The sequence below is a fragment of the Macrobrachium rosenbergii genome, chromosome 20 (assembly GCF_040412425.1).
Source record: "Macrobrachium rosenbergii isolate ZJJX-2024 chromosome 20, ASM4041242v1, whole genome shotgun sequence".
Taxonomy (NCBI): Eukaryota; Metazoa; Arthropoda; class Malacostraca; order Decapoda; family Palaemonidae; genus Macrobrachium; species Macrobrachium rosenbergii.
Window position 1 is genome coordinate 7,872,501 of NC_089760.1, and position 25,653 is coordinate 7,898,153.

The window sequence follows — 25,653 nt, forward strand, 5'->3', positions numbered from 1 at the left end:
CGCTCACCATGAAGGAAATCCTGAGAGATACCGTTGTCAAAATCACGTAATATACAACAACAGTTCTCGTTGCCTGTCTTGTGCTCTCTTTTCATTCATGTGCTTATTTTATATATTTTATAAGCATATTTCATATGCTTATTTTTATAATGAGCTTCTCTGGGAGTCAGTGGAGGGATTAGCTTTCGAAGGGAGGTCAAACATGAGAACGTTGCCGTCTTCTGAAGTCATCCTTTCAAAGGAGATGTAGATGTTTACCAGGTATACAGGCATAACGTTACTCGGTAGATTTTTGATGGAGAATGTAAGTCGGGACTGGGAAGGAGTGATAAGGGAAGAAAAGTGTGAGTAATGATAAAGAAGATCTTTTGTGGGTTAAATTTTTGAGCAATACAGTTATTTAGAAGGTCTGAAATTATAGGAGAAAACTGTGTGAGATACATAGATTTACAAAAATATAACAGTGACTCTGAAGAGGTAATTTGGGTGGTACTGAGAACGCGCGATACAGAGAATTAAGATATTTAGGCGGCCGAGTGACTGGTTTTGTTTATCACTGGGCCTGAGGTAGGGATGTGGCATGTGTCAATGGCTACTCTATATATTTATGGATGACCGGAAATTTTGGACGTTTGTGGACGATATAGTGTTGAATGAGGAACACGAAGATCACCTGAACGGAGTAGGGGAGTAGTTTAGATGTCTTGTAATAATAGACAATTGAACTTAAACGTAGACGATAGTGAATATTTATATGGATGGTGAAAGAATAAAAGCAATTGATCTTCATGGGTATTTAGAGATACATATAACGAATGATAGTAGGATAACAAAAAAAAAAAAAAGAAAGATGCCATGTATCTGGAAAGGATTAGGAAGGTTCCTCAAGTATCTATGGAAGCCAAGGTTGAAAGGAGTGAAGGGAATAACTGAAGCAACTCTATTTTATGAAATTAAACTTTGAATTTTGGAAAAAAAAAACTCAAGTCTGTCAAGACCAATGGTTTTTGCCTTGTATATGAGTTTTACAAATATTGAAAAAGAAAGGAATGTAGAGTTACTTAGAGGAGCTGGTGAAAATGTTCCCATCAGTGGACAGAATGGAGGACTATAAATTGATGATAGGAGTGTATGGTTTCAAACTGTTAGAAGGGGGAAGTACAGAAACACATAGAAAGTGCTGGGTAGATGATGTTTAAGAGGTATTGGAGTGGAAAGGTAACACCCTGAACGCACAAGAATGAATGCAAAATAAAGGTGAATGTAGGATTATGAAGTGGCCTATTCTTTGGAAGTTTTCTATACTGTGGGTTCATCCGAGGCTCAGAAGTTGAAAAAGGAATGCGTAATGCATGAATCGCCATTGTCCATAGCCTTTTTTCTTGCGGCCACCATTGTGTGTGTGTGTGTGTGTGTATGTTTATGCATATGTGTGTATATATGTATGTCTGTGAGTGTGTGCAAGCGCGCGTGTGTGTATGGGCGTGTTTGTAATGGCCACAACAGCCTCGTAGTTTCTTTATTTCTTCACACTCTCTGGATACGCTTGTCACTGCAAAGCCTTGAAATCAAATTGAAGAATCGTTGAAGAACACCAACTTTCAGAGGTGAGATTCACTGGTGAATCAGCATATCCAAAAAGTATAAAGAAATTGAGAACTTGAGTCGTTATTATGACATTCACAAATGCAAAATACACATTTGGTCAAAAGTGTGTTTTCATATGCATGTATACATGCATGCATTGCATAAATATTAATTTGACCTTTGATTTATTGTTGTGTTTATAACTATATCTAGACACTGTTCTCGTCGTCATTCTAGGATTTTTTAAATCCGTCTATAAGACCTATTTAGATAAATTGCTTGCTTGTTGCAATTTTCATCACTGTAAGCACATAAAAATTTCTTAGTTTAGGACTAATTTCTTTCATATTCGATAGTTGTACATCTCCCCCTTTTTATGATCCTTGTTCTCTTCATCAGTTCTTAGGTAGATCAAAATTTATGATATATTTGATACTGTAGCCATTTCTCTACAGATAAAGGAGCTTCACAAGAAATATATTTTTTTTATGATTAGCTTTTGATTGTATGATTTTCGTTGTTTCAAGAAAGGGAGCTTGTGACTGAAGACAGCACTAAGTATTTGTTATACTTTCCTAGTAACAGTACAAATTGTTTCATGTGCACAGTCCATCGACACCGTGTGTAAATCAGTTGGGTACAAGATCGGCTGTACAAAAGTTCTTTTGCTCTCCACGAACTCAGCCTCTATGACCATATTAATCATTGATCGCCTATACATCTTTGCTTTGGTAGTATCCACGTTATTTCAAATTATGGGAAAGTAAAATTTGCAGTCTAACAACAGTTATATTACGTGGATCTTTTAACAAGTTATTTTCATTTTAAGTTCATCAGCCAGGTTGCGTGGTCAGCTAGTATTCACGTCATTTCAGATTACGAGCAAGAAATATGTACAGACTAATAACAGTTGCATTGTCTGGATATTTTAACAACTCATTTTCACTTGAAGTCCATTAGTGATGTTGCAAGAAGGCCAAATGTTGAATACCAAATGTGATAATTGCAGAATCACTAACAGAACCAATAGCAACAATGTTGCAGCCAGACTTAAGAATACCCTGGAAAAGTTCGTATACGTAGCCTCTAGTACCGAATATACCTTATAAAACGAAGTATTATCTAATAATGTTCCATTTTGCCTTAACCAAGCTTTCTGTATTTTTATTTCATTAAGTGAAACTTCAAGTAGTCGTTTTTTTTTCTTTATTATCTATTCTTTTGTCAGTTGAAGTTCATACCTCTGGTACTGGATAAGTGGTCATTCGCCTTTGCTGATCTCTTCAAAATCTTTCCCTTGTTTCAGCATTTAGCACCTCTTCCAATACTTGCACCACCTCTGAATGTGTTTTGTGCTGTAAGATGTTACCTATCAAATCCTAAAATTGCAGAACATTCCCAAGTGATGTCTTTTCACCCGCCATGGTTTGTTATTATTACATATCTTTCTCCCACAACCTCGAGCACCAAAACTTTCATGAAGATCTCCCATGACGTCTGCCATAATCCTTCAAAATTTCCCTTTGACTTCTGCCTCATATGCACTGACGGACCTCCCAAACAAAGACTAATCTCTTGAATTTTGCCAGAAGTCCACGAATTATTCCTCTGACGTTTACCTAAGGTCCAATAACTATCCTTCCGCCTTTTGTCATAGGTCCACTGACTGCTTAATCAGCTTTTCATTGAAATCCAGCCATTACTATAATGATTTCTGCTTTAGGGCCACTGAGAGTTCTGACTTCTGTTTAAGATCCATTGACTGTTACTCTGAATTATGCCTTAGACAACTGACTATTCTTCCAAACTCCTTATGTAAGTTTCTATGCCTTTCCAAGCTATAAAACCACCTGTCCTCGTCCGTACTAAGATTGTTTATCCTCTTGGTATTGTCTGGTTTATTGCCCATAAGTTCGGGTAAGTCCGCAAATATAAGTTCCCTTTTTATATTTCCGTCATATAGAAACCCAAACGAAATAATGATGTAGCCAACATTAGCTGATATACCCACTCGATTTCAAATGTTCATTAGCTTCACTGATCTTCCGAGAACGATCAGTGGAAAACATTTCAACATTTAGGGACACAGATCATAAGTCACCAAATCAAATATGAAAGAAAACTTAATTATAAGCTGAAAAGCCTACAAACATTGAGCAACTCATTCGGCAAATAAAAGAAGGCTGAATGAATAATTTGAATTGTATATTAACATACATCATTGAGGAATTTGAAAAGAAGTTGTAAAGGCAACGGATTATAAATGAAATGCAAGCAAAAGGAGTTAGTATTTATGCAAGAGAGAGTATTTTTCAATCTGATTACTAGGCAGGGGGAAAATTCTCTGAAATTAAACAGGAAAGAGTAAAGGGCACTTTAAAAGTAATGAAAAATTCGCCATAGGATTGTAGACTAAATTTAATGATTTCTCCCGACCCTTGCTAATCTAATATTGTATGTGAGGTTTGATATCTTGGAATAAATAAGTGTTTTTATGTATTAGTGACACAAATTTCCGCCCCTCCTCCCTTAATTCATTCAGATTCGGAATTCTATTCAAGTCCCACGGATCCCGAATATTTCATATTCAAAAGGCAATCCGGATATCAGATAGTGCTTATTTTATTTGAAATGGTAATGTATTCTTCTAATAGTCCCGGAGAAGATATGGATGCAAGACTTTCAGAGAGCAGTTTTCATTTTAATGCTGACAGGCGAAGAATTGCCAAGACCTCTGAAAATTTTGTGCAAAAAACTAGTATACACACATATATACATACACTATATATACGTATACACACACATTATATATATATGTGTGTGTGTGTGTGTGTGTGAAGATAAAAAGGCCCATAAAACACTGTTTGAATGTTGCAACCCATATATTTCGAGCACTTCCTTTTGTGCCCCTGTTCACTAGTAAAATATGGACAGATGATATGATGCAAGAGTATATATGCAAAACATATGTAGGTGTGGCAGTAAGTCTCCGTCGGTATGCAGATGGCCATTGACCCAGGAACGATGGAAATTGGACGCTGGAAATCGGATGACATCGAAGAGCTAATCCTCAGGCCTCTTCTTAAGAAAGTGTTTCAGAAAATACGACCACCAGACACTTCGCCAGACGAGAATTAATGGAGCCAAAAACCGCAAGGGAATACCTTAAGTTCCATCCTTCCTGGGTCAATGTCCACCTGCATACCAACGGAGACTTACTGCCACACCTACGTATATATACTCTTGCGTCATATCATCTGTCCATATTTTACCAGTGAACAGGGGCACTGAAGGAAGTGCTTGAAATATATGGCTGCAATGTTCAAACTGTGTTTTATGGGCCTTTTCATCTTCATATTATATTGTTGTATCACAGTAAAAGACATTCATTATATTATATATATATATATATATATATATATATATATATATATATATATATATATATATATATATATATATATATATATATATATATATATATATATATATATATATATATATATATATATATATATATATATAATAGTATTGCTAATTCAGCTTTTCCATGAAGGGTTTATGTACCCCAGAGGAGGGGGAAATCACGAGACGTTTTCCTCTGTGAAGACTGAGATAAGAATAGAAGACATACTTAATCCATTTTACTTGGAGAATTTTTCAATATCCTGAGGTTTTTTTAATTTCCTAAAAAAAAAAAGTTGGTCATTTCCCTTACACACTTACACAAAACGATTTTTTTTAGTTAGCTATGTGCATTTTTCTGGTTTACACAGTTTTTTATATGTTTTGAGTTTAATGAAAGGATATATTTATTCGTGACCATCAGATTTTCCCAGTTCAAAATTCAGAAATAATATGCCATAATTAGTTATATTCTGATGGAAATGTTTGAACTATTTAGGCAAAATAGTTAGGCAAAACTGTTGCAATATCTATTGTTTTTGACCCAATAAAGTTTGAAAAGTTGGCTCAAGTTTGGAATGACTTCTAAGGAAAATCACAGGGATTTTGACTAACATGAATCCTACTGGCGTCCAGCTATTATACCTGTTCAATGATAAAATATTTACTGTTTCCTCACTTCATTTATCAGTTTTAGTGTTACCAAAGATTTACTTTTTTCCTCCGTGCATTTACCTGTTTTATTAAATGCAGCGAGGCAGAACCACAAGTGTCCCTGATGAAAAGAAAGTCTTAAAGAGATGATCGATCGAACGAGAAATGAAGAAACTTCGCCGGTATTCTTTTGGGAAATTGCCCATCCGCTCTTTTCATCTATCTCTGTTATTAAGTGGGATTTTTACTTGGGGGGGGGGGGATTGCTGATTTTTGTTCAGATGCTTACGTTTGGATTTTATTCAGTCATCTTTCTTTCTTCTTAATAATAACAAATATAATGATTTATGGTTTTAAAGAAAGAAACATTTATGCCTGTATATAGTTGGTAGAAATTGGTATGGTAGGAGTTTGATTTATTTTGTGTTGACGCAAATTGACAGAAAAAGTAACTTGACATATTTTGCAATGATTTCATTAGAGATTTATTTGATTAATGGCTGAAATACAAGTGAAGCTTCAAGTATTTTCAGTAGGAATGAAAGGATTCTTCACGTTAACAAGACGACTCGGTTTAATCAGGAGAAATCATAAATTATAAAAAAAATAATAATGTTTGAAGAACCGTCAACAATTAAAGATTAAAATAAATGTGGATTAGTTCTGATGAAAAATAAAAGAATAGTAACGTGATCCATGGGAATGTAAGAAGTTTTTATGGGTAACTGGAGCATAGGAATGAGTAAGATGATAACTGCATGATAAAACTACATAATTTTTGGAACTGCGACAGGAAAAAAGAGCGCTGTTCTGGATAAATGAGAATTGCGTTGAAGAATACATGAAGTATGATATTGCAGTCGAAGAGAAAGTGAACCCAGAAACGGCGAGAGTCAGTGAAATAGGAGAATGTGAGCAAGAGTCTTTGGGAAAGTTAGGGGATATTCTCGAAATAGATAAACGTACAGAGAAAGCAAAAACAAACGCAGAGATTCATAGAAGAAAGCTCTGGTGTTATCGGAGCAGTATGTTGAATGGTTGTTTGTGTAAGGGAATAACAAAGAACGAAAGGGTGTAGTACAAGTTAAAGATTTATGTCAGTTCTAGAATAGCAGTTACACAAACGGTCGAGGGTGTGACATGAAGTATTGGAAAAAGGTAACACCGAAAAAATATTACTCCATAGAAGGTGATAAAGTGTCATATATATATATATATATATATATATATATATATATATATATATATATATATATAAACTATCAGCATACTGCAGATAAAATTACCTTACATTCGCAAATATTACATTAAAGTTTTGACGAGAAAAATGTAAGAGGGAAAGAGTGACTCGAATGTTTTTTGTTTTGAATGTGAAGACTGAAGGAATTGTAAAAAAAAATAAGATCGAATCTTGCCGAAAACTTAAGTAGCACGGAAAGGGACATACCATTTCTTTTTCCTGACGTTTCACTAGTAACACACGATAATTGCTTTAAATTCTAGAAACTGGCGGAGGTTCGTTAAAATGCATTATTGAGAGGGAGAAACAGAGTGAATGTTGACCAAAGGAAGGTTATGTATTTAAATGCAGGATTGCGTAGTGAATATTAGTTTTCACAACTGAGCCGGGCGATCTAATTCCTTTGGAGTGAAAGATACAGATTTTGTTAAACCGAGAAAGTAACTGAATGGTTGGATATGTGAGAGAGTCCCACAAAAAGCAGATTGGGAAACTTTTGAAAGACTTTGAAGAGCTCTCTAAGATGAGGAATTTCAAATTAAAAAAGTTAGCAACATTGCTGTACTTTGGATGAAATAAAGCCAAGAAAACGGTGTGATTAGTATTGCTGGTTATCGAATCGAATCCAGAGTCATATCATGGTGGCACGATGCAGGATCCAGAGAAGAACTTCTCTGGATCCTGGCACGATGATAAAATAAGGAAATCAAAGAGTTGTTGAAACGTGGAAAAGAGTTTCTGGTGAGACCAAAGCTGGAATGCATGATAAAACCGTTGAGCTAAGTCTCCTTTATGGAAACGAAGTATGGGTATTGATTGTGTGAGAAAGAAAATGAAAGGAAGAGGCTGTGAAAGTGAATTGTTTTTGCAGTAAAGACGGTGGAAAAGAGACGTCGATATAACTAAAGATGTAATACAAAAGAATGTTAATGGCACAGGTCATGTAGAAAAGACGGGAGAGAATAGCTCGTTCGAAGGGGTGTAAAATTAGGAAATCTTCGGAAGACATTGAGGCATACAAGAAGGTCAGGATTGTTTCCAACACAGAGTGAAAGGAGCAATACAATATATGCAAGAGAACCAATGCATTACGCATTAACCTTTTTTGTTGGGTGTACAATGTGACAATTTTCATATAACATGGTGAAATATAAAATTGGTAAAATTTATTTCCAAACACTTCATCTAAGTGTTTTTCCCTATGTCCTTAAAATTCATAGGAACATTACGAAAATAAAGAAGGTTAGATAAATGTATGGAAGTAATTACACCTGCACTGCAAATGGCACCTGTGATCTTCCAGATGTCGATAATGCACTTACAAGAAAGTACAGAAAACTTTACTCGGAGTTAAAAAAAAAAAAAAAGAGCATAGTAGCTCCTGATCAATTACATCTTAATTGTCCCTCCTCAGGAAGCTACTTCAGGCTAATGAGGATTGCATGCTACATGGGTCAGCGGATGCTGAGAGAGTCCGGATACAGCGTGAGGAAGACTCTTACAGGCAGGATATGACCAAGCTCGACAAAGATCTCTGGTAGGTATTGCTCTCTCTCTCTCTCTCTCTCTCTCTCTCTCTCTCTCTCTCTCTCTCTCTCTCTCTCTCTCTCTCTTCTCCTTTCTGACTATGTTTTTGTTTTTCATCTGTCTGTCTGTCTGCCTCTCTCTCTTCCCTACTTGTTTGTCTGTCTGTCTTCCCTATTTATCTGCCTTTCTGTCTGTCTCTCTCTCTTCCCTGTTTGTTTGCCTGTCTGTCTGTCTGTCTCTCTTCCCTATTTATCTGCCTTTCTGTCTGTCTGTCTCTCTCTTCCCTGTTTGTCTGTCTGTCCGTCTGTCTGCCTCTCTCTCTTCCCTATTTGTTTGCCTGTCCGTTTGTCTCTCTTCCCTATTTATCTGCCTTTCTGTCTGTCTGTCTGTCTCTCTCTCTTCCCTATTTATCTGCCTTTCTGTCTGTCTGTCTGTCTCTCTTCCCTATTTATCTGCCTTTCTCTTCCCTGTTTGCCTGTCCGTTTGTCTGTCTGTCTTCTCCCCTATTTGTTTCTGTCTGTCTGTCTGTCTTTCTCTCTTCCCTATTTATCTGCCTTTCTGTCTGTCTGTCTCTCTCTCTCTTCCCTGTTTGTCTGTCTGTCCGTCTGTCTGCCTTTCTCTCTTCCCTATTTGTTTGCCTGTCCGTTTGTCTGTCTGTCTGTCTCCCCTATTTATCTGCCTTTCTGTCTGTCTCTCTCTCTTCCCTGTTTGTCTGTCTGTCCGTCTCTCTCTCTTCCCTATTTGTTTGCCTGTCCGTTTGTCTGTCTGCCTGTCTCTCTTCCCTATTTATCTGCCTTTCTGTCTGTCTGTCTGTCTCTCTCTCTTCCCTGTTTGTCTGTCTGTCCGTCTGTCTGCCTCTCTCTCTTCCCTACTTGTTTGCCTGTCCGTTTGTCTGTCTGTCTCTCTTCCCTATTTATCTGCCTTTCTGTCTGTCTCTCTCTCTTCCCTGTTTGTCTATCTGTCCGTCTGTCTGCCTCTCTCTCTTTCCTATTTGTTTGCCTGTCCGTTTGTCTGTCTGTCTCTCTTCCCTAGTTATCTGTCTTTCTGTCTGTCTCTCTCTCTTCCCTGTTTGTCTGTCTGTCTGTCTGCCTCTCTCTCTTCCCTACTTGTTTGCCTGTCTGTCTGTCTCTCTTCCCTATTTATCTGCCTTTATGTCTGTCTGTCTGCCTCTCTTCCCTGTTTGTCTGTCTGCCTGCCTGTATGCAAAGATCTCTGTAGGTATTGCTCTGTCTGTCTGTCTGTCATTCATATTTACACATACAACAGCTTCACGAGACGGCATTGTCTAACCTTCATTTTACGAAGAAATGCCAAAACTTACCGATGTATTGGTTTCTCTACCTGTCAGATTCACGCAGGGCGTTCTTATTCACGTTTCTATATTATTTTCGGTTGAATTGCCCTCGCCAGTAGTATTACCATCAATATATTTTTGTCGTTACAAGAGGTACAGTTAAAGGGGATTAGATTCTTTGTAACTTAGCAGTAAAATATAAACGAGAATAGTGTTGTTTAATACACGATATTCAATATATAAAACGAAATTTTGATAACTAAATGCCAAGATGATATCAGGATTATAAAACTTTGACCCTTATGCATTGCGATACACGTAATTTACTTCACCGCCAAACTTATTTTATATCTTTTTCCCAAGTTATTTTCTAGTCAGTTTTTTTATCATTTTACGATCTGTGAAATATCTTGTTCGAATAAAAAATTCTTGCAAAAGCCTGTTATCTGTTCAAGCATGTTTTCTATTACTTTAGTTTCTTAAGAAAATATTCATTATTTTAACGTAAATACCAGGAAGATATTATTTTAACAAAATTTTCATGAAGATATTTCATCGAACTTACATGAATCAAAAAGCAAAAGAAAATCAGAGATTGACCAAATTACTTTAAAGTTTATTTACAATAAAGAAATATAAAAAAAACTGACATACACTCAAAGTATAAATTTAAAAATATATAAAATTAGACCGAAAGTAGTACATGAGTAAATACTAACATGTATAAGCATAACCATAAATTTTACTGTTATAATTAATTGTTCACTGTAAAGTTGAATGTGAACATTGAAAGTTACGGAAAAACCGACGTCTCTATGTTCTGTTATTTGCACAGCAAGAGTTATGGGAGGAATATTATTGAATAAAGTTTACAGAGCGGAACTAAAGTATAGTTTACAAGGAGGATTCCTTATTACAGGTCAAGGTAAACATCTGGTTGGCGGTGACTGCCTGTAGGTAACAAACTATGACGCCTTCGTATCTGTTACATTATGATGAAAATCTAAAGGGTGAGAAATAACAAAACGAATTACCTATGGTTGACAGGTATATGTGGATAAGTCTGGTTTTCCTAGAAAAATGGCGATTTTAAAATCAAGGCATCATACCATTTCAGGAGATTCTAAATCAAAATTTTACCCATTTCAATATATCTCTAATGTTAGTTATGTTTGAAGTATAATAGCGAAATCTCTTTAGTCAAAAGTCTGGAAAATGTTGAAAGGTAAACTAATTCAACAACGTGACCAAACGGTTAACGTTATCTTATTTCTATTTTCGATTATTACCTTTTCGACTGTACTGGATAATTTTCGGGGTTTCCTGACCACATCTTTTTATCCACCACACCCTCTATCGCTCCTCCCCTCCCAGTTCCCTCCTATTACTAACTGCCGAAAGTAATTTGACCAAGGTCAACGTAATAGCCTACAAAATATCAATCTTGACTTTTCGGGAAACTTTTGTTTCTATTTCTTGAGATCCTGCCTTGGCACACAAAAATTGTAGAGACATTGTCTGAAAGAATGGAGGCTGACATGGCTTGATCTGTAAAATCGTTGCCCTTCAAAAACATGGTTAGCTCATTTCGGTGTACAGGATGTCAGTACAAACCATCTTGAAGTATTGTTGTTCTTTCTCATAGAGTAATCATAATTTATTGCTAAAAAAAAAAAAACACAAATACCCTTCTTAGCTTTTTCCAAACTTTCATTCAACAAAACACTTTCACTATTACCTACAGGGCTCAGAAATCACTACAGAGTTAAATGTTATATAATTCTGAATGCTAGTATGAGAGCAATCATAAATCCCTGACCCTATTATACCCAGAAATACTTCTTTTTTTTCTTTAGCAAAGGAATATCCCTCAAAACCTCGCCAATTCAACTTTTCTTTTCTAGTTTGTCACAATGGTACAAAAGTCTTCTGTTTGGCTATTGATTCACTCCTTACAGCTGGATTTATCACCACAGTTTACTACTGATATGACTGGTTCTCTCATTTCATGGCCAATATTCATATTCCTGTGATACGAGTATCATAAGACTCTTTCAGGCGAATATTAACATAGCTCGGAATAATTCCGCCTTTTTTTGCCTCATCTTAAACAAAGGTCTATATTTTCGTATTATTAGTGAAGACCGTTAAAACCTTTCCAGAAAAATTATGACCAAACCTTCCCTTTATTGTTCCCTTGTTCTTTTGTCGTATCTAAAGCATCGATAACACTACTAAGTATTAACCGTTCAAGAACGCTTTGTGTAGTACTTACAATCGTTCTCTGGAGATTGTGAAACTTTCTGTCTCTGGTCTTATCTCTTGATTCTTGGGCAGAGGTTGAAGATAGTTCTTTGTTAGACATACTGTTTTTAATAACTACCTGCCTGTGTGCAAAGTAACTGCAAAAGTCTTCATTCAGATTCTTATTTGCTATAGCTTTTCGTTAAGCATGCTCTTTCCTCTACCTAAACTGGTATCCGTATAGGATATATCCTTTAGTTTTTTTTCATCCGTGACTCCTTTCTCAAAATATCCATATTTAAAAAAATATACGTAAGTATAACCTAGAGAGAGAGAGAGAGAGAGAGAGAGAGAGAGAGAGAGAGAGAGAGAGAGAGAGAGAGAGAGATTGTGTGGATGATTGCGTACATACATTAAATCCGTGTTCTCGTGCATGTCGTTTCATTTTGCTCTCTCTTTCTCATTATGACAGCATTCATAACCTCCTTTCCTTAACATTATCTATATGCAGGATTCCTTGAGCTTCTAGCGCTATCCTCATTAAAACATTTTATTTTAATATATGTCTTATCAAGTTGCAGCTTATTAGGTTATTGTTATAGCTTCATTTGCAGTATGCTGAAATTATCCAGGCAGCTATTCTTGTATACCACTCTTTGTATCTATAATAAGATCACTGCACCAGCATTAGAGTATAAATCAGTATTGATTGATCTTAATATTGAACATGTCTTTTTTTTCCTGGATATATTTGTCCCTCAATCCCTACAACCAGTTTGAGAATATCTGTAAGCAATTATGCTCTTACCACTCATTCTTTGTTGTAAATAATCGACCTTCTGGTGCAACTTATTTTTCGTAGCAATCAATCTCAAAACTATTACAAGAGTCCTTGGTTATCAGGCACAAATAACGTCACTTGCTTTCCCTAACTGAAATCTTAAATGTCCGGCGCACTTAAAGTATCAATAGATATTATCTTTATAGTATTTATGACTACTAATAAAAAAAGTAAAAACGTGATTTATTCAAGAACTTTTAGACATACTGGAGACTTGAATTCTTTTGTATTATGTCACATCATCACTGGTAGTACAATGGTGAACCAAGATTATATTAGTGTGATTAAATCAAAGATCCTGAACGTTACAATGTATGAGAACTACAAATACTTTTGGAACACTTCTTTTTCAGGATCCAAGGTCTATTAACTACTGTATTGAGAAATTAGGATTTATACTAATTTCAAACCTTGAATAGGTGTATACAATACACGATATTAAAATCTACTGGCTAAATTATTCAAATATCTCAAGGTCTTCAATTTCAGTTATAAAAATGTAAATCAAAGTTAGAGCAAATCTCAGCTTTATTGCTTTATTCCAATATTACGAAATTCAGCATGCAAAAGATTTTCAATTATCATTAGAAATTTTCCATAAGAAGCTAAAAAAACTGTATTGCGACACTTCTGCTGTAATGGCGCATTAAGACTTTAAACATGTCCTTCCAGGTTGATAACCAGATTACCATTGTACTTAGTATTCTTTTAACAGTGTGGGACCTTTAACCTCGTGGGACATAAGTCTGTTGACTTCAGTAAAATATCAACTCTGCTAATGGCTTATTATGTTCTCGACAATAACAGTTTGGCACAAAAATCTCAGAAAAAATCTATAAGGACCGTTATCACAAGATTCAAAAATCTTTTGATTGTGTCTACAGAGATTCATAAATAATTTTTCTTCCTTTTCCAATTCAGTCTGTTTTTAGCTAAGTGGCATCAGTTGTATGAAAATCATAGATATCTTCTGAAAGCAGCTTTCAAGTTAAAGTGCATATCATTACAAGAATATGGACACATTTCCTTTGTGTTAAAGGCTACACAAGTCTTGTAGTACTGTGAACCGAAACCAGGTGTCATATTGTAGCGTTCATTTTATTTTACACTTAATGATGAATTATTTTAACTTTTCAGATAGTTATTTTTCTCGCTGAAGCTTATTACGACACAGAATTTAATCCTATAAAACCATAACTGGTTGTGATGATATATAGAGAGTGAGGTTTTTAATATTCCAGTGGATCTGGGCTGACTAAGAATGACCGTTTCCGAAAATTTGAGTGCAAAAAATGTCTTTTGGGATGCATGTGACAATATCGAGTTCATCAGTGGTTGTGAAATTCATTTATTTTTGTTGATAACTGAAAATAAAACGACTTTAGTAAGGTGAAAGAAGTTACTTAATAAAAAAAAAAAAACATTAACTGAATTCATTTTCAGGTACGATGAGGATTGAGTGACGGAATATTAATCTAACATTGAAACAAATCTTTTCAGTAACTGAATTCATTTTCAGGTACGATGAGGATTGAATATTAATCTAACATTGAAACAAATCTTTTCAGTGACCTCGAGATGAAGGTGGAGGAACTTCGTAATAACGTAATCAATAGAAGACTACGCGTTAATATGTCAGATGTCGAAAATATGGCTCTGATATTATCTAGGTCTAGGTAAGCTATCAATTTATTTCCAGTTTCATATTCAAGTTAGATATAGCATTATTTTATGACGAATATATTTATATACAAAGATCATTTCATATTCATTGTGCATGTTTGCCAATTAATTGCTGAATTTGTCTTACAGCTCGTTATTTCTTAACTGAAATTTGAGGGGTGGAGGGATTGAAAGACAAAGTGATGACCAATCAAAATTTACAAATTTAGTTTAAAATTGAAAACTAGTCACTCCCTGGAAAGAACCCTTCTTCCTACACCAAAAAAAAAAAATCACTTTATTGCAGTATATGCTCACACCCACGATAGAATTGTATTGCATTCATTACTTAACGACAAAGGCCTTTAAATTATCTTGACTACTTAATTAGCTTGGGCCCTCGTATAATCTTGATTACCTAAATGACACAGACCATTGTATTGCTATGTACAGCCAGACAAATCAGCATAAATAAAAAATTCTTTTTCCTTCATTCAGAGCAAAATTTCCCATTGGAATTCCTGTCTGCTATATATAATAACTTTAGTTACAGTGTAAGTAGTCTCATTTTCTGCCAGAATTTAATGCTGAAATTTTTTTTTGCATCTAATGCCTTTGTGTTTTTACTGAAGATAAAGCACCATAAATACTACACCTATCAGTACCTACAGAATTTTGTTTTCATCTCAGAGATGAGAGAATCTATGTAATAAGTTTAGCCCAAAATTCCTAAATAAACCAATATTTATTTTGAACGTTGGCCTTATTACATTTTATTTAATTTTCATTGAAATAAAACTTTCTCATGCCCTCCCAATGAACACAATTTTGTAATATTTCTAGTTAAATGGAAACGTAGTCTGATTAACAAATTAAATAAAAGAGAGGTACTTTGAGCATACTGAGTAATCACATAATACTGATTATCTATTTTAGCACGGTGGCGTAGTGCTACGACCCCAGTGAGAAAATTTGAGCTAACTGTAAATTTACGGCGTCATTTCAGACAGAAAACCTGTATATTGATGCATCTTGGAACTTTACAGTAAATGCTCGACCTTTGGGAAAAATACCTAGTGGGAACAGTATCTAACATACCCTAGTATATTTGTATTTTCATTGAACTTATAAAATGATATTTAAAACTTATATGAAGATGAAACGCGAATTATGTCCATAGATTTTAGTTAAATATCCGTTGTACCACTGTGTTATTAGACAAGATATTTTTACTTTTCCATTCAGAATAATACGATTTGAATGACATAGTTCAGGAACATATGATTTTGGGAAATGCTCATTAATCCATTACCCAAAGACTCAATGACTAATATTCATGAAATAAATGCTACTACTGCTATTATGTCATCATCTTCATGCAAATAATCTTTCACTGTAATGAAATAGCGTACGCGATAACTATGTCTGTTAAATTTTATTCTGAGTTTACCAGCCTCAGAGCTTAATTTAGAGTCATTAACTTGTATGCAAATCTATAAAGTATAAACGAAAAGGAACTTTCTATACATAAAAAAATCTTCCAACTAACAACTGCCTAGACGCTGATGCTTAAATTCAGTGTGACCCTGAAAAATGTCATTGAACCTCCAAGATAAATATTAAATGAGATAGAGATTGGCTTCATAAGAGAACTGAGGGAGATTATTATGCTGGGAGATTGTTATGCTTCCAGTATTCAGAAAAACTGGTGCCAAGCTGTACAGTTTTCTGTCTAAGTGAGACGAGATACAAGACTTTTTGGATATCAGCAATAACTACTTATGTTCGGCGAAAGAGAAGGGGTAGAGAGGGACAACAGACTAGCTAATCTTTGCACCAGACTAAAGGGTAAATAATAAACCACTGTTACCGTTATGAGAGCAATGTGAATCTTCATCAGAGCTGAATTATCATTCATCTTCATTCAAGAAATCTATCAAGCTTTCAATACTGTATGGGTAAATGAAATTCTTTAACTATCCAACAATATGTTTTGAGGTTAAATTATGGTAGTGGACGTTATGTGTATCTTCCAATTGTGTAAGTTAACTAAATGATATTTGCAAAGACAGTAAACTATCATGTTCCGCATTATAGTATTCATTCTTTCATGTCAATCCACTATATATAAATGTCAATCCACTGTGTAATCTTGACTTTTTATCTTTCGATTTTGATTTTCTAGATGATGCTAACACAAGGAAAACCAAAATTTATGTTTTTTATTGACATTAAGTAATGCAATGGATGACTTGGTAACTGTCCATTTATCTTTTACAGCAAAACAGTAGCTGATCTTAAAGCAAGATTTCCTATACTCCAAGATGGCTTGAAAGGTTTAATATCTGCTGAAATGGAGAAAGCAATTAGAGATGAAAAGTAAGTTGAGTTTTTGAAGAATTTGTTTTCATTCACTCATGTATAATTTATTTAAGTGAGCATAGGGTTGCAATTATGTAGAATCCTATTTCTTAAAAATGATTAATTTCAAATTCCCTTTTTTGGCGATGCAGATTTTTAGAAGAAGAGCCTGACAAATTAGAAACTGCGCTGCGGCGATGCAAGAAGTTAACTGGCACTCTTGTTACTCTGAAGAGGTAAGTGACAGTGTAATGCAAAGTGAATTCAGGCGTACTTTTAAAGGCATTTCCAGAAGCATCATGATTGCTCAAAATGGTAAAATATTTTATCTTACAGCTGTATCTCAATATTCTTTAAAGCAGAGGCTAAATGATATCCAGATCCCTTTACCTAACCCGGTTCCATAAGAAAAACAAGAACGCTTGGAGACCTCAAACCTACTCCAGTTGAGCAGTCAACTCTGAAAGGTCTCTTCTTCCTTAGGGATACGTTCCTACTTCTCCCAAAATTTAATCTTTTGATACCTTTCATGAGGCATACCTTTGGTAAAATTTATGTAAATTCCACACGCAACGTCTACGTCCTCCTGCTAACCTACCGACAAACAGGCAAACTAAGTGAAAAACATAACCATCTTGCAAGGAGTAACAAGAGAGAAAGAGGGAAGATTAGTGGTATATAACAACGAAAGAATACACTTGCATCTTGATAAGATAACGGGTAGGCATCAGAAAAACCAGAATTAAGAAATGAATTCCAAAAGGTGGCATTTGAGGGATCTTGATTGAAGAATTGTTCAAACTTCATGTCTGATTATGTCCTCTTAATGAAGTTTTATTTTTATTATTATTTGTCTGTTTATGCAATAAAGTCAAGAATGAATTTCATTTAAATAAGTCTGCAATGAAGAATGAAAAAGTCGTAAGCAGCGTCTGTTGGACGAATGGAGAAACCTTGCAATCTGAGGGTCAGTTTAGTCTCTAGGTCTATGAAGATCCCCATTAATATGTCAAACCATTCATGCTGTTCCTACTGCTAAAGAAAGAAATTCATCTGGAAATTACTGGATACATAATTCAGCAGTAAAGTGACCATTCTGATGCACGCTGTCTATTTTTATCATCACTGATGCATAGTTCAAATGTTTGATAAAGTGCATAAGTTAGCATTTATATTTCAGTATTAAATTCATTATAAATGAATATGAAATATTAATTTCGTTATATAAATTTGGTTTAATAGCCTTTCTAAGATGTCCCAACAGAAGCAATTTTAAGAAGGCTTTCATATTCATACGTTCCTTTGTATTGAAAGGAGGTCATGGATTTCTTACAAGTATGTAGCAGTCCTTGGTGCTTGGTTTGAAGAATACTGCACTTTCGATAACTTTGAATGTAGGACGCATGAAAACTGTAGAAAAAGAGACTTGAGAGACCATTTGATCTCACTGCGATGGCAATATTCCATACGGACTTGAACTTGCTTTGACTGAGTTTACTGAAATTGGCTTAGACATGGTCTCTGTTGCTTCACTGCTGAATTTTCCGAACTAAACATATTGCAAGAGTTGAAAACTATAATCCTTCACACTCGAAAGACACGTGACAATCGCCAAGATTCAGCGAGAGAGGGTAATGATGACTTTTGAAGTCCTTAGTGTAAACTGAAGCCCGAGAATGCTCAGCCAAAACTTCCCTAATCTTCAGCCACTAAGCAGGAAATTGATAGCGGAGAATCAGTTTTGTGGGAGGTTGGGATACATAGTCAAGGCTGCCTTAACAGAGACTAGAGAGGCTGAGAAGGAAGTAAAAGGCATGATCTGATTGACACAGTAGAGAATGTGCCACCAAGAATGAGACAAGAACCTGACAGTTAGACGAAATGAAGACCAGCATGACTGAGAGGGATATATATTTCAAGGACCGACATGACAAAGAAAAAGGGTGAAAGAGGAAACAGGGAGTTATTGGAACTACTTCTAGACTCCACCCAAAACTGACATACCAGTAGTACCAGAGACTAGAATTATACCATGACTATCTGTACTTCAGATTCAGTGAAATGTTTAAAAGCTGAAAGCACGCATCCAAAGATAGAATAAAAAAAAATATTGAGAAATGTGAAACAGGATAATAGTATTTTCAATTATCAAAGCAAAACTAGAAGCATCCCCTGACTTTAAGGAACAGGACAACTATACAGAAACTGGTAAAAATTCAGAGAATGTAACTATGGATACTGAGGTACTAAGATGGATAAAAAAAAACACCCTTTCGACCCTCCTCCTCCAAGATCAACATAAAAAATTATGATTTTCTTGATCTTACATGTTCGTATTCTTCCTAATAAACATAGGGAGTTGACAGGTAAAGCAACAATATTGACTTTATCTGGGAAGTAAGTCTACTAAAAAGTATTTAAGGTGCTTCCCATACCACCAGAAAGCCCAAACATGCTCAAGGCATATGAGCTACTTGCCACAGCAAAAGAGTATGCCTTTCCTTGAATATCCAGCTGAGACAGTTACTAAGAACCCTCTTTGCTCCACACTTCATTCAGTAGACTCAAGAGAAAAATATGTTAACTAATGACACAGTGGCATAATCACAATGTTATTGTAATGTTGGGGCCGGTATCTTCTGAGTACTCTTGTGGCAATTTACAGTAAAATAAGATATGTTACACCGAGAGAGAACAGCAGATGATATTATCACCTTGTGTGCAAAACAGCCAATCGCATCTCATTTACAATAGCTGAGAGAGCGTATCTTCAGCAAAATATTTTTGCTATATGTGGATAAAGATGGGAACTTAATCATTGGAAACAGTTTTACACATTTATGAAGTCCCAGTCATAACGATCCAATACCATCAAGGAGAAAACACTCCCAAAATTGTATGAGAACATTGACTTAATACTTTCCAGTCACCAAATGCCTCTGGAGATTGTTTCGATACTTCTGAAATGTAAAGAAACAGAGTGCCAGCAGGAAATTAATAATCTGGTGCCCATTACTGCCTGTCATAGCTCGCAACTATGAGATTGATGAAGTCGCCTGTCATAGCTTGAAATTAGAGATTGATGAAGCCACCAAATTGTGAAGAAAATAAACAAAAAATGGAGGTGAGAAAGACTGAATCATTTACTTACCCCAGAAGAAAGAGTAAGATTCCTCAAACAACCTTGTGAAAGTAATTTACGTTCCCAAAGAAGATAGATAGTCTTCAGCCCAGAGCAGGAATAGAGCACATAATAGCCGATGCCTTCAGCTACAAGTATCAAGTCCTCTGAAAAAAAAAAATGTTAATGAAACCACGGGTATACAGACAGTTTTTAAAGATACGTATTGTACCTATTTGTTACAGCAAGATATTTTTATGTTCCAGTTAAGTTCTCCTCATATGCTACCCCCGTAGGGGAAGACAAGTTTCTTGATGACTAGATGATCTGGGTGATTATATATTTAACACTTCTCCCAAGATGCATTATCAACAAATTATACTGTGAACATGATGACCGTTGTCCTATAATTGAGAGTTCTCCATCTTGTGAAGCATCTGGGTTACACTCACTTTAATATGTTCACTTATACTAGACCTTTTAGTACTATTCGATTTTATTAGATTAAGTTATCCATTTCCAGCAACTGGTGTAGGCAAATGATCATGTCTCCACCCCTCTTGCATTACTCACATTGCCTTCAACTTCTTTTTTTATGAGAACGGACACAGGAGTCATCATTCCTGCAAATAAGGGATGAAATTCAGCATCCACAAGGGCTATAAGAACAACTGGCCAACCCTAAAAGATTTGCAAGAACTTAAAGACCTGATGAAAGAATCATATACATAACCAAGTTGAGCTTCTCTCAAAACTATTATAGTCTGGGTACCCTTTGTTTCAGCCGATGTGAACAAACAGTAATATCAGGCAGTATTCCTGACAGTTGGTGATCTGCGGGTGATATCTGCAAAAGTAATTCTTTCTGCCAGTATATTCTTTTTATTGCTAGGCATTCTATTGCACCTAATTTTGTGTGTAAGAACAAGGTATCAGCCAGAATGCAGGATGCTACAGGTATATTTTGGCTCCTTGCACAAGCAAACTTCATGTGAGAAGGAATAAGGAGGATATTTATGTTCAATGAGAATGGTTTGGAAATACAATGTCAGAAGAAAATGTGATAGGGCAAACTGGAATGCTCAAGAATATTTGCCACTAGAAATATCCTACATAGGAAGATACCTAAATACATCATTGCCTCCGGTTAAGACAAGCCATCGTTGAGGTATGCAACTCATTCACAAACCAAGACTATGGTTTTTCTGAGGTAAGTGTTCACCCTGTATTGATGTTTTCCTTTCATTTTTGTTCAAGAGAAAACTATCTGTTACTTATTAGCTACCATTGTCTCTATGTATACAATCATACTTGTCTTGATATGAAGTTCTTGCTGTGAGTAGCACAATACTCCAAAGTGAATAGCGTAAAAGGAGAAATTCTTTCATAAATACTGACTGCAGCAGGGTTGTAGAAAATAAATACCTGAGCAATTCCAAGGAGACAAACCAGTCTCGGAGGTGCCATAAAGTTGATGAGGTTTTGGGTTACACTCCAATAATATATAAGATCCAATCAGATAAAGTAACTAAGAGTTACAGGCATCTTCACCTTGCAATGTACAAATCCAGCATAAGATAAATATGTCACAAAAATATTGAGTCATTATTTTGTTCTTATACACAAATTCAAATTCTTATTTTTCTTCGGGTAGTCCCTCCTTTCATTCTCATGGATTGGCATACATGCATTTGAACCACCAGCACCTCACTGACAGGTTAAGTCAGTTTTTACGATGCGGGAGAGACTGGGGTTTTCCATTTGCTAGGGAATGTCTCACTTAGAGTGGTTTTATTGCTTTGTGACTCACAAAATTGTACAGTTTATTGTTTAACAGAGTAACTAGCAGCAGGATTTTTAGAATGTGATTGTTAAAAATATGTGTGCGAATTAGTTTCCTCTACGTTTCCTCCCTTTGCTTATTCACATTTTATATAGAAAAACTTTGGAGGCTTTAGGGAAGTACATGTTTTCAACATTTTTGATCTTATTTTACAAGTCCTTTTCTTAATAAATCTCCTACTTGCATGTAAGTGACGGATGAGGGTAAGGGTAATGCGAGACAAACAGGGCAATAAAAGATGTTTTGATTGGTTGTGGTCACACATACAGATCCCAGTGGCCGAGCTTGTTACCCGATTCTTCACTTTGGGAATAAGCATTTACAGAAAGCTAATTCGTGTAAAAAACAGTTAAACCAGATATTTATTGTGAATTATGGCAGTAAAGGAATAACTCGAAGTCAGTATCGAAGTGACAGCTTTTTCATATAGAAACAATAATAGTTACAACAAACTATAATTTGAGTTTGAAGTTATAGATGGGATAATTCTCAGAAATAAGGGAAAGTAGAGGCTTTATAGGTCAGCCTAAGGATGGTGGCAAGAACTACTGCTTTTATGATTTTACTCCATAATGTCAATACTAAACCGAAATCGAAATTAGTTACTGCTTAGAGATATATGATCTTGGATGTGATATTTTCTTATGTACATTTATAAATTTATTTGCTTCATATCTCAAGGTATGAATGCCTCCCTTTCAAGTTCTGATCTACTTCTCCCCCCCCCTTTTCAAGAAGACTGCCATTCTATATGATATTGGGTTCAACTGGAAAACCATATGGAAAAGTAAGTTCTGTGATTAATAAGCAGCCAAAAAGTGCATTTGAATTGGCGAAAGTCTAATTACCAAATAAAGGAAACAGTGAAACATATAAGGCAGCTGTCTTGGAGGGGCAAATGGTCCTAGACAAAAAGACTCAAGAGAATGTTTAAAATGAAGAGGAATACATCTAGATAGTATAACATTAAAGAAGGATGCTAAAGTTTGTGACTGATGATTTATCAAATAAATATTACATAATTTTGAACACCGTAATTATTGCCAGGTTAGAAATAAATGCGGGAATGATGATGAAAATGACGCCTGAACAACGCAAGAAAGGAAATCGATCACGAACACATAATTCACATCTGCAGCATATGGATGTCGGTGGTAAGGTGACAAAATGCCAAAAACTTTTACGTAGGGAAAACAGTTACTGATATCCAACGAGAAAAGTTTGAGAGCAAGTTCATTTTGGTTTGATGCCGCATGCTGACAAGACCCGAAGTGTTAGGGCTTAGGTTTGGTAGAGAAACTCCAACTATCGTGAAAAATTAGCCAACCTCCGTTTTCCAAGGTTGTTCTATATCATTAGGAGTCCAAGTGCAGTCTTATTTTGTAATTTAGATATACACGGACACTGATTGCTTCATTATTTGCTGCTGACTAAATGCATTTTAACAAAATATTGCTATGATTGTTAAGCCAAAATTTATTTTGACTTTTTACAATGCCTCATTCAAGACATACTTGGTGTCTGTTCTGTTATCATAAAAAACAAGACCAAATATGCAGTTTTGATAGATATTGTTAAAAAATAAACAATATAAAATATAACTAACAGTCGGTATGAACAGAGGAAACGTAACAATTAAGCATCTACTTCATAAGAAAACAGTTGATATGCTTACAAAATGAGTGGTTGCCAACGGATAAAAAAACTAAAATAAATACTGTAGGAAGGGGAATATCGTTCATTATAAGGTATGTTGAATGAAGACTTGGCAAATTGCAGATTCAAAGGAAATACTGTTTACTAATCACACAACGACTCAATAAGCAGGATGGTAATAGGCTTCTCACTCCGATCTGATGAAAAACGCATGATTCCATCGCGTTATTCATACGCACCATCAGTGACTGGGCAATTTTAATAAACATATGAATATAGTATAATTCTCATGTAAGGAACTTCTTTGTTAACCGAAAATTGCGTTTCTCAATGTATTTTAAAACGAGAAGTCTTGCCACACCGCGTTAATTCCATCGTGCAAAGTGACCGTCCTCAAAAATTAGATTTAAATCACTCTTTGGCAATGCACCCGATTCCTTCAGTAAGCCATGTAAGCCACATGGTCAGTCATTTTGTGTTCCTAACCCGACTTTCTTTTGCAGGCTAGCGTCAGTTCAAGAGCAACGGGTACCTCCTAACAACCCTGGGGGGGTTGGTCCGCTGGTGGGAGTGGCCAATGGCGACCCCAGAGCCACCTCTCCAACTCCTGCTGAGGAGGCGAGAGCCTCAGCGTCTAAGGTATGTGTTAGCACGCCCCCACCTGTGCTCACAGTGCCCGCCCAACCTTCTGTTACTTACACTAACACCAAAACTCACCCACCGCTGTCACAAAAAAAAGTCTAGGTGGATGATCTAGCTACCCCTCCATCACATTTGAAATCTAAGTGTACCTATATATTTGTAAGAAAAAGAAATATAGCGCAATTCAGTTCACTGTGTAACTTTTCAGATTTCATAGCACACGCTTTTGTCAGTCTTCTTGATCTTTTTCTACATTTTCTCAAAATGAAGATAAAATATGATCATTACGGTGTGAAATTCTTTTATGGTAAGGCATCTTTTTTAATGTGACAATTGGCAAATACCGCAAAGGTATACATAGATCACCCTTCTAGAGGCAAAAGTGTATTTTTAATCGCAATAGTCTGGGACTAACTTTGAAATGATATAATATATATTTATATATAGTTTTTTTTAGTAACAGCTGCTGTAATGCTTTCTGTCTAAAACATGACTGAAGTTTTTTTTTCTTTGTTAAACGAGCACAGTTTTAGGTATAAGGGCTAATACAGCTACATTATTTGAGAAAACCGTTGAAGGATTTCCTTCAAGCAAAAGTGTCTAGTTTTCAGTGAACCTTAGAATCACCATATTATACCTGCTGATTAATTTTGATTTTCCTCAGTGAAAAGATTTAAGGAAATTTTTTGTTTTTACCAGTGTTGGTTTACCTGGTCATGCAGAAATGTATTTTATTTTCCTTATCATGTATCATCATGTTTTCCGTATGAAATGAGATGCTGAATACTCAGGAGACCTTTTTGTGGCAAGGTGTTTTGGTATACATTTAGATTTTTTCCTCTCCTTTAAGGTAGCTGAGACATCTTTTCACTTAGACTTAGGTTTTTTTTTTGATTCACGAGGTAAGGGTTTTGATATTCCTTATTGCTCATTTGGGAATCTTATGTTTGAGTGATTCGGTGCCTAACCGGAGATGCGGTAGCATCCATAGGACTTATGCACACGGAAAATTTCAGTCTCTCTCTCTCTCTCTCTGTCTCTGTCTCTCTCTCTCCATATATATATATATATATATATATATATATATATATATATATATATATATATATATATATATATATATATATATATATATATATATATATAATATATATATTATATATATATATAATATATATATAATATATATATATATATATATATATATATATATATATATATATATATATATATATATATATATATATATATATATATATATATATATATATATATGAGCCTCTCTACCTGTTCATTGTATCCTTCAGTTCTTCATCGAAGAATTTTCAACTCTAAAAGGTAACGAATGCATAATTCAGTGTATTTTTTCTTTCAAAATAAATATTAGGGATATATTAGTAAGTCCTCATGCAAATGAAATACCACCGTTTGGTTAAAAGAAATCTGGTCAGTAACAGTAGTTACTAAAATAAATCATCCACATGCGACAGATATAATGTTCATTACACTCAAACCACAATGAATTGCTTCTTTAAATACTATGATTAGAACTTAATAGTGCCACAAAAATTTCTCT

The 25,653-nt window shown here is 35.2% G+C and overlaps 1 protein-coding gene across 2 annotated transcripts in view; it reads left to right on the forward strand.

The window, feature by feature from the left end:
- LOC136849036 (coiled-coil domain-containing protein AGAP005037-like) overlaps positions 1 to 25,653 on the forward strand; it is a 926,632-nt gene that overhangs the window by 789,054 nt on the left and 111,925 nt on the right. For both annotated transcript variants that reach the window (XM_067121927.1, XM_067121928.1), the window contains 6 exons: positions 1 to 46; positions 8,301 to 8,423; positions 14,361 to 14,468; positions 16,735 to 16,833; positions 16,968 to 17,051; positions 23,939 to 24,074. The exon at positions 1 to 46 is cut by the window's left edge and continues 108 nt beyond it. In XM_067121927.1, coding sequence (XP_066978028.1) covers positions 1 to 46; positions 8,301 to 8,423; positions 14,361 to 14,468; positions 16,735 to 16,833; positions 16,968 to 17,051; positions 23,939 to 24,074 — 596 coding nt within the window. The remainder of the gene's footprint in view (positions 47 to 8,300; positions 8,424 to 14,360; positions 14,469 to 16,734; positions 16,834 to 16,967; positions 17,052 to 23,938; positions 24,075 to 25,653) is intronic.